Source organism: Myxocyprinus asiaticus, chromosome 13 (genome assembly GCF_019703515.2).
Source record: "Myxocyprinus asiaticus isolate MX2 ecotype Aquarium Trade chromosome 13, UBuf_Myxa_2, whole genome shotgun sequence".
In the NCBI taxonomy this organism is placed as follows: domain Eukaryota; kingdom Metazoa; phylum Chordata; class Actinopteri; order Cypriniformes; family Catostomidae; genus Myxocyprinus; species Myxocyprinus asiaticus.
Genome location: NC_059356.1, coordinates 45043219 through 45052333, shown reverse-complemented (window position 1 = coordinate 45052333; position 9115 = coordinate 45043219). Strand labels below are relative to the sequence as shown.

At 40.0% G+C, this 9115-nt stretch overlaps 1 protein-coding gene across 3 annotated transcripts in view; it reads right to left on the bottom strand.

Moving 5' to 3' along the window:
* plppr2a (phospholipid phosphatase related 2a) overlaps window positions 1-7197 on the bottom strand; it is a 31121-nt gene extending 23924 nt beyond the window's left edge. For all 3 annotated transcript variants that reach the window (XM_051714216.1, XM_051714215.1, XM_051714218.1), the window contains exons 1-2: window positions 6936-7197; window positions 2134-2254 (exon numbers count right to left, since the gene is read on the bottom strand). In XM_051714216.1, coding sequence (XP_051570176.1) covers window positions 2134-2202 — 69 coding nt within the window. In that variant the 5' untranslated portion in view covers window positions 2203-2254; window positions 6936-7197. The remainder of the gene's footprint in view (window positions 1-2133; window positions 2255-6935) is intronic.
* Between the last annotated feature and the right edge of the window lie 1918 nt (window positions 7198-9115).

Sequence of the window (9115 nt, the reverse complement as noted above, 5' to 3'; positions counted from 1 at the left end):
TGCCTTGCTATGTAGTTATGCATCAATGTTTAATAGAAATAAAAAAATGGAATAATAAATACAATACAGTAAAATAATACATAAAATATTTGTATTGTTTTTTAATAATATTGTTATATAATAATATATATTATGTCTATTAATATAATATAAAATATATTATTTTATAATTTAAAATAGATAAAAATAGATACAATTAAATAATAAAAAGAATAGAAAGAGAATACAAGAATAAAGGTTTAAACGGCTTAGACATTTGTTCAAAGTATGAGCAATAGCAATAATGATGTTTGCCTTATCAGGCACCACACATAAAAAAATTTGAGAAAATTTGATTTTGTGTAAAAGTTTCAAGAGTTTTGTTGTTTCATCACAATTAATGGCTTGTAAGCTTCTCTTAATGCAGAATTCAGTGCATATGTGTGTGCTAAATTCATATGATCAGTCTGTTATTAGTCTGTCTGTTTGTCTGCATCTTTGCAATAGCGTCTCAGCTGTAAATAAGCATTATCCTGCTGTGGAGTGCTGAGAAGCTGTCCCATTAAAATTAAGGCAAACTAGGACCCTGCCAAGTCTCTACAAGTCTTCTCTACTCTTCCATCATCCATCAAGAGTAACACTCTTCCTCTGCATGTTCTGATGCTTCCTTTTATCCACCCTCTGGGACAAACCATTCAGCCCCCACGATTCCCAGCTGTGACCTGCCAGTTCATCATTTTCACATTTTCCCAATCTCTCTTTCTTTTGTAGATCTCTGTGTAATGCTGCTACCAAAGCAGTAAAGAGACTCAAGCTGATCAGATCTGCTATTGCTCAGATCTACTGATGAGCTCTGGCTCTACCAAGAGATCAGTAATAATCGTTTAGCAGAGAATCAAGTGAACATTCGCAATCAAACCACACACACACACACACACACATTGAAAGGGCAAGACCTTCGATTTGACCTTCCAGTGAGTTGTATAACTGAGTGTGTTACAATGTTTCCATCACACACCCAGCCAGCTGCCTCATATCTACATAAGTGCTTCTCCTTGCTAGTGAATTATGGCAATACTTGAATGTGATGCATGCATGCATGCAAAAAAAAAAAAAAAAAAAATCAAATAATTATATTTGTAGTAAAAAACACAGGGTGTGAGGGTGCATTTACTGTAAAAGAAGGCAGTAAAGAAAAAATATATTGACACGTGCGGAAGAAATCATCTAAAAATGATACAAGAAGGACACAAATATAGGAAAGAGATCCAGCTGATTGGTTTCCATAGTAACAGCAGTGCAGGGAAATGTCTTTGTGAAGCACATGCAACAGTAGTGCGCGCGCATGCACGGACACACACAATAACATTTCAGTCCATTATTCTCCAAAACATTGTTTTAGCTCTCTCTCAATTCTCATCTTTTTACCTTACTAGAAAGAAAGAAAGATTCCCCTTCAAGCAGGGTGTAGCAATACACAGCAAATAGCTGGAGTGTATCATCATTGACAAAACTGGTCTTTTTGGTCCAAGTTTCACTTCCTATCAGATCATGACATAACAACAACAACAAAACAACCCAACAATGACAAACATTTTTCACTTGCCAAATGATACACATGGGTTCACACAATATTATGGAAACTATGTAACTTCAATTACTCGGTCTCAACAAAGTCCTTTTACAAACTGAGTACACAGTCTTATTACAGAAACAGCTAGACTATACTGTACTTACAATCCTTGATAGTAATCTGTATTAGTGATCACAATACACACAAAAACAATCATCACTGGTTCAAGATCAAGTCCATCTTTGTTTCACAAGATCATATGTTTATCTAAGTCTTATGTGAACATAAATAATCCTTAATGATATAATATAATCCTTCATGAAGGTTAATAGGTTTGTCTTGCTGTCTTCATAATTAATTAGCAGGAGCTGATGATATTATGACCGAGATATTCTGTGATAGTGGATATATCCTTATGCTGTGATTGACAGGATTATATGAACAAGCCTCCCCTAAACTTTTATTCAGTACTTTATAATTACCTGACACTCATATAAGTCAATTTGTCTTGAACCATGTGGCCACTAAAGTTAACATCACTGGGTTTAGGGTCAGGGTTACAAGGTTGTAAGTTAACTCACCTCAACAAAGAGGAAACATGGTACAATGGAGCTGCTTCTCTTCACAGCAGGTTTCTCTTCTGCTGCCATTGTAGATCCTTCTTTCTCTTCTCTTTTCCACCTCGTTCACTGCTGCTTTATTCTTGTTATACATGAAAAAGAAAAGAAGAACCAGTTAGATCATAAACATTTGAAACCTAAAATGCAACTAGATTTTTACATTTTCTGAAAAAAACGTGAATGGTGTTTGCCCGTGCAAAACTTGACATTATGATGCTGGGTGGTTGCCAGGGCATTGCTATGTGGTCAGGGCCGGCACTAGGATGCTTAAACATTGATCAGTTCACCGCCAGTCAGGGGGCCAGCGTGTCCCTTGATCATTTTGCTGTTGGACAGGGTGGGAGCATCACAACTTTTGGGGGGGGTGGTGGGCTCAAGGCAATTCTAGGGGGGCAATGCCCCCCCATCCTCCCCTCAGATCCAGCCATGTTTGCCATTGCTTACTCATCCAAGTCGAAGTCATTATGTCTGTAGCACTAACAGTGCAGGACAAGTTATGCTTTGAAGTGTACTCACTACTCAGGGTTACAATAGTACTAGTAATGCTTTCTTTAGAAAAGTGCCAGTAAAAAGATGAAGTATAACTCATTAGTCTGTCCATTTTGTATTTGACACAAAAAGTTTGAAACATGAACCTTAAGTTAAAACTGAAATCAGAATCAGAATGAGCTTTACTGCCAGCCAGAGGGCAACAGTTCAAAGAGGGAGTGGGCAGGGTGTGTGGGGTCCAGAGTGATTCTACATGCACGTTTCCTCACTCTGGAGACGTACAGGTCTTGGGGGTGGGCAGGTGGGCACCAATAATCCTCTCAGCAGTCTTGACTGTCCGTTGTAGTTTCCTTCTGTCTGATTTGGTGGCTGAACCAAACCAGACAGTTATAGATGTACACAGGACAGACTCAATGTGGCAGGTTGAACTTCCTCAGCTGACGAAGGAAGTACAACCTTTGCTGAGCCTTCTTCACAATGGAAATGCATGGTTTTTCAACACTTCTTCCTGTTTACAAAGCTCAAAAGTTTGCTTATTTGGTCAATATATTTGGGATATTAAATGTCTTCTTATTACTTTATGGAGAGCTTATGACCTAGAAAGGATCTAAGTACTGCGCTAAGAACAAACGGTGCGAGTGTTCGTACCGAGTTACAATCTAATTAGAAATAATAAGCCCCTTTACTTTAGGATTAACTTATGAACAGCTGGTGCAGGCCCATTCCCAGAACTCTCTGGAATCCCATTCGTCTGTGAAGGATGGAGTAGCATTTTGTCCGAAGGTCTGCTTAACATCACACCAGTTCAGGATAGGGAAATTAATATAGCATGAAGCCAGGCACTAAAGCTCTATGGCAGAAAGCATCTAGTACATGACTCTGCTTTTAGTCTGCCTTATGCTCACAGTGGCAGAGTGGACAGCATGCAACAACTGTAATTTTGCGTGTACTAGAGCTTCCGCTAAGAAAATTGGATAGCAGTCAACATGTGCAGGAATTATATAGTGTGCTAGACAAATGGGAAAAAATTTGGTCGTATTTGATGTTTATTTTGCACTGTAACATGATGGATTATGTGATTATGCAATAATAACACAATCAAGTACAATAAACGATATACATCCTCATCCAGTATTTATTATAGTTGCTAACAGGGCCAGCGCTGGCCAAATTGATGCCCTACGCAATAGGTGGATGGGGGCTGGGGGGGAGGAGGGGGTGTGGGTGTGGGCGATAATCAGACGTGGTGCAAGCTGCGTGTCGGGTCCTTGAATAACATATAATGTGCGAGGAAGGGCAGCCGGTGGAGTTTCTGGTGCCCCCCAGGGAGTTGGTGCCCTACGCAGACTGCATAATATGCGTATAGGGAACGTCAGTGCTGGTGAGTAGTCCACAGGGAAATCAGAGAGAACATTCAAAATGAAAATAAGAAAAAGTTTTCATGTGAAAATGGCATGGGTGTCACTGTTTGACGCATGCCTCTTGTTTGAGAAAGAAAAGGCATTGTACAGTACGTACGTACGTACCTACAGTATGTATTGATTCGTCTTCAAATTTGAAGTTCAGACTGGCAGAATGCAGCATTTCTGAAATGTTTGCTTCGTTGCCTGGCAAAACTAGAACGTTTTCTAAAAAGTAAGGAGTCATTTATATTTCTTTGAGAAAAATAAACCTAAAGTCTGTTGCAGATTGTGCAGCCTGCATAGGGCACCAACTCTCTAGGGGGCACCATCTTACATTAGGTGGGCACCAGAAACTCCAACGGATGTCCTTACTCTCACGTTATAAGTTATTCAAGGTCCTGGTAGCAGTCACGGAACACAGAAGATAGCACCACGCCTCGATAATGCGGCCCGATGATCGCTAACAAACCCCCTCCCCCTGGTCCGACGATTGCGGAGATCTGCGTAGGGCCAGTGGTAAAAGAGTCCAGGAAAAAGAGACTGCACTCTAGGCATGTAAGATGCCAGGTATAAATTTTAATTGTAAATTTCAATTGTTAATTCATCAAAAGTTGTGTTAACAAGGTACCTGTTTGATATAATGAGCGCATTTCCTTTACAAGGAGCAGCTAATGTAGTGGCCAAATTTGCCAAAGTTTGCAAGGTTCTTGGCATGAAATCTTTGAAAGCTCTTAGTTTTGTTTGATGCACCTTGTAACAAGTGAATTGGATATCCAAGAGCACAACTGTTGAAATAATTGTTATTTATTACTTCTGGACAGACAGAAAACACATTTTTCTTGTTGCCCACCAAACTATTATTATGGTAGCATTAATTGTAAATTTAGCCTTCCCTTAAACGCCGCATGAAATAAATTGTGTTTGGTCGCTTTAAATGCTGGTCAGATGGGTGGTTCTTGGCCAGATTAGGCTGCAAAGTGGACCAGACTTTATGCCGATAGTCAAAAGTCTGGCTCTGCATGACTCATAACTCATTTGTAGCTGTCGTACAGCAGCTCTACACTCTCCCCAGCCAAGCTGGCAAATGAACAAAAGTCCAAAGGCTAAAATGAAACACTGAATTTTGTGATATTTAAAATGGTGAAGAGCCCCTTCAAATAGGAGGGCTTTTCCATAGATGGAGAGTTGCTGAATTACTGCAAATTGAGACTAGCCTGCTATCCTTACAGGACACTCGAGCTTCAGTTAGTACAGACAAGGGGTTGAAGGCTCCTAGGGTGGCCCAACTCCATTAAAACACAAAGCCACTTTCTTATTTTAAAATAACATGCACTGATGAATTATGCACAATAAGACTAGAAACATGTTTTAAGAAAGTAAACAGAGAAGTAAAGCATGTAAAAGCAAACCTGTCTCCTCAAGGTCTTTGGCTTTGTGTCTAATCCTATAATGGACTAGCATTACTCTGCCCATTACTTACTGTATGGACAGTGGGCACTCCTATCTTCACCAACACAAACTTAACTTTAACAACCCACAGAAAGAATTAGGCACAGTGTGAGGTGAAAAAGAGAGAAGGAAAGCAAGAGAGAACTAGATTTTTGCACTTTTTAAGACAAGAAATCTTGCCAGTGCAAAACAATGCCTCGATGCAAGGGTGTGGTGTTTTCTATGCACCGTTGCTTTGAGGATGCTAGGGTGTTTTTGGTGTTTGCTTGGGTGTTGCTTGCTGAAGTTGTGTCTAGATGGTAACACTCACTCTGCAAAAAACATGCAAGATTCACATGCAACATTCATATATTTATTTGGACTGCCCCAGGAATCCTACCCTAACCTTGGTGGCAGCAATTATTAATCTTGTGAAAGTTTTTCAAGTGAGTTTCACATGAGGTCACATTACTATAGTTACATTTTTGCAAATTATTTTTATGTGGCCCATTCTGTGTATTGTTGCAGCTTACTGGTGAAATGAACACTACAGCAACAACTAATTTTATTCCCTTTCACACAAATCACTGTGTAAGCATGTCTAATACAACCTCTTAACTCAAGGCACAAGCTGAATTGTCGGTTAAGAACTGTCAAATATAGTTGCAATAATCACCTGAATAGTCGATTAATCATTCTAATAATCGTTAGATTAGTCGATTCTCGATATAATCATGAGTTGCAGCACTACCTGCAAGAACTCAATCTGTGATATTCCGGTCTCTGGATTTGGCTCGGCCACATTACAATACAACCTGTCAACATCAAATTCATAACACTCACCAAAAGACATTATGCCCAACGTACTCATTCACCTCCTTGTTTCTGATTTCTCGCTATATCCTTCTATTCTCTGCATTCCTTCATTTGACCAACCCAATAATAATAAGACACATGCACAAGACCATAATCCTCTTGTGGTCGCACTGTTGTAAGCACATGGATTACACTGTGTTGTGCATCAACTGTCTCATCTCCTCAGTTTCAGCTACCCCCAAAACACATACACATTTCTAATCACTGCATGCATCACCTGCCAGGATCGCAATTTCAAGCTATTAAGGGGGGTGGGTGGGGGATGGATGCAAGGCAAAGAGGGTGTAAAACCCTAAAGGGATTTTGCCATTCATAGTAATTAGAACTAGTGTTTGGGGAATACCACACCCCCACACTCCTTTGCACTTTCCTCCTGATTTCAAGCGATATGGGGCAGGAAACATCAGTCATTCTATCCGTCTTTCTTTAATTAATTCCAAAACGGCCACACTCACCCCCACATGCACTGTGAAATTAAAGTCATGCATAATACACAAATCTTGTAACGGTGACCAGAAATGTTAGCATGCATACTTCCACAGATACCCACAATCCCCCCATACTTACTTCACACCCTGCAGCCGTCGCAATGGATTTCTGCAGTGGTCATAACGTGTGTTTTCCGTAGTGCTCCTGTACCTACTAACACAAATCCAGCTTTCCTTTCCTCGTCCTATGCCTTCCTTCTCTCCACCCCCGCAAGATTTTTCATGGAGTGTGTGAGCGTTTTCTCCTGCACACATTGAGGCATGCAGATGCACTCATAGTCTGTGTGCAAACCACACGCAAGCACAGGCGAGTCCCTCCTTAATGAGGCATGAGAGATTAAATCATCACCTCAACCGCAGCACTCAGAGAGCAGCCACAGAGAGACTGGGAAGAGAGTGTGTGTGAGTGTGTTAGCCATGCAACAGGGAGTGCAAGGGGGGTGATTTGCATTCAAAGCTAGTGTGACTCCCTCTCTCTCTCTGGATTCAGGTAACAGTATGAGCTGTAGTGAATATAGGTTAATGATATTTTCAGACTGATCTGCAGTGGGTCCGTTTTCATCAAGCATATCAAGCTTTTTCAGTTGCATTGGTTTGCACTCATTTCTGGTGTTTGCCAATGCAACCATCACTATTAATTCTTATAAGGTTGGGGATTTGAAAAAAACCCTAGCCCTTAGACCCAAAACATACGTAAGTACGCGTACGCAGATGCAAACGCTTGGTCAACGCACAGTACCGGTTGAACATACTGTGCAAAAGTTTTAGGCACTTGTGAAAAATGCTGCATAGTGAGGATGTCTTCAAAAATAATGAAGTAAATACCAGTAAACATAAAAACTAAATAAATATTCGGTGTGGCCACCTTTGCCTTTAAAACAGCACCAATTCTCCTAGGTACACCTGGACACAGTTTTTCTTGGTTGTTGGAAGATAGGATGTTCCAAGCTTCTTGGAGATTTCACCACAGTTCTTCTATCTATGTAGACTGTCTCAGTTGCTTCTGTCCCTATATGTAATCTCAGACAGACATGACGTTCAGTGGGGGGCTTTGTGGGGTTCATGACATCTGTTGCAGGGCTCCCTGTTCTTCTATTCTAATCTTTTCTATTTGCAAACGTAATGTTTGGGAGTCTAACATTTATTTTTCCTATTGACACACTAAAGCTGAAAATATAAATAACAATCTTAAGACAAATGCTTTTGTGAAACATCTTAAGTGCCTAAGACTTTTGCACAGTACTTGTACGTATAACGTGCATTCTTGCATTACTCTGGCGGTAACAAACCTCATAACTCGATCGGTCCAAATGATTCCCTGTCACGTGGAGCTTGCCAGAATAACAACAGGAATAACGGATGAACATAAACTATTGTAAAAGACTGAATTAGAATGTGATTCATACAATAACTGCCCTGTGTATGTACTGTATGTGATTGTATATTTATGCATTCAGGGATTCGGGGACTGCCACCTAAAGCTTATGTCCATCCATACAGCTTCAATGAGCAAAACATTTGCGTTCAATAAATAGACTGTTTTGCAGTCATTTTCTTATTGCATTAGTAATTTAAGTGTAGGAGAACCCCAGAAAAATACTTGGTGATGCCTTTGCCGATGAAAAGTTGCAGATCAGAGCATTATACATTCTTCAATGTGAGAAGAACCCATAGGAAGTGCTTTTTCAGCTGCTAGAACCATTAAATCAGCAGGGAGTCAAGTCAGTCAAGGAATTAATGGCTTTCCACTGGCAAACACTATTGCAAGCTCCACCTTCCTCCAGTGGCCAACGATAATGTAAATGAAGCTTACGACACAAAATCTGAGGAAAAATCAATTAATGTGATGCCAGTTTTAGCAACTAGATAGCAAAGTCCTAGCGGTGACAGTTTTGTATGGCAAGCACCACTCACATTGTCTTTAGAAAATGTAAAAAATAGAGGTTAAAGTTAGGGTTGTGCAAGAGAAATCGATTAATCGAGCTTTAAATAACCGATTAGTAAAAACCCTACTCAAACATTGCAATTTGATTTTCCTTTGTGCCTTTGCCTGCCTGGGCAACAATGAAACTGCTTCTCTCACCTAAATCTTGCCGTTACTCAGTGCACCTAAATCTTGCCGTTACTCAATCGATGTTGGTGCAGTGGATACATGTTCACCAAAAAAGCTAATTTTATCAATATTTTAAATGATTTTACTGCTTCAGAAGACATGTATGTTTCATTGTGTGAGTGCAATTTTATTTTATTTTTTTGGTC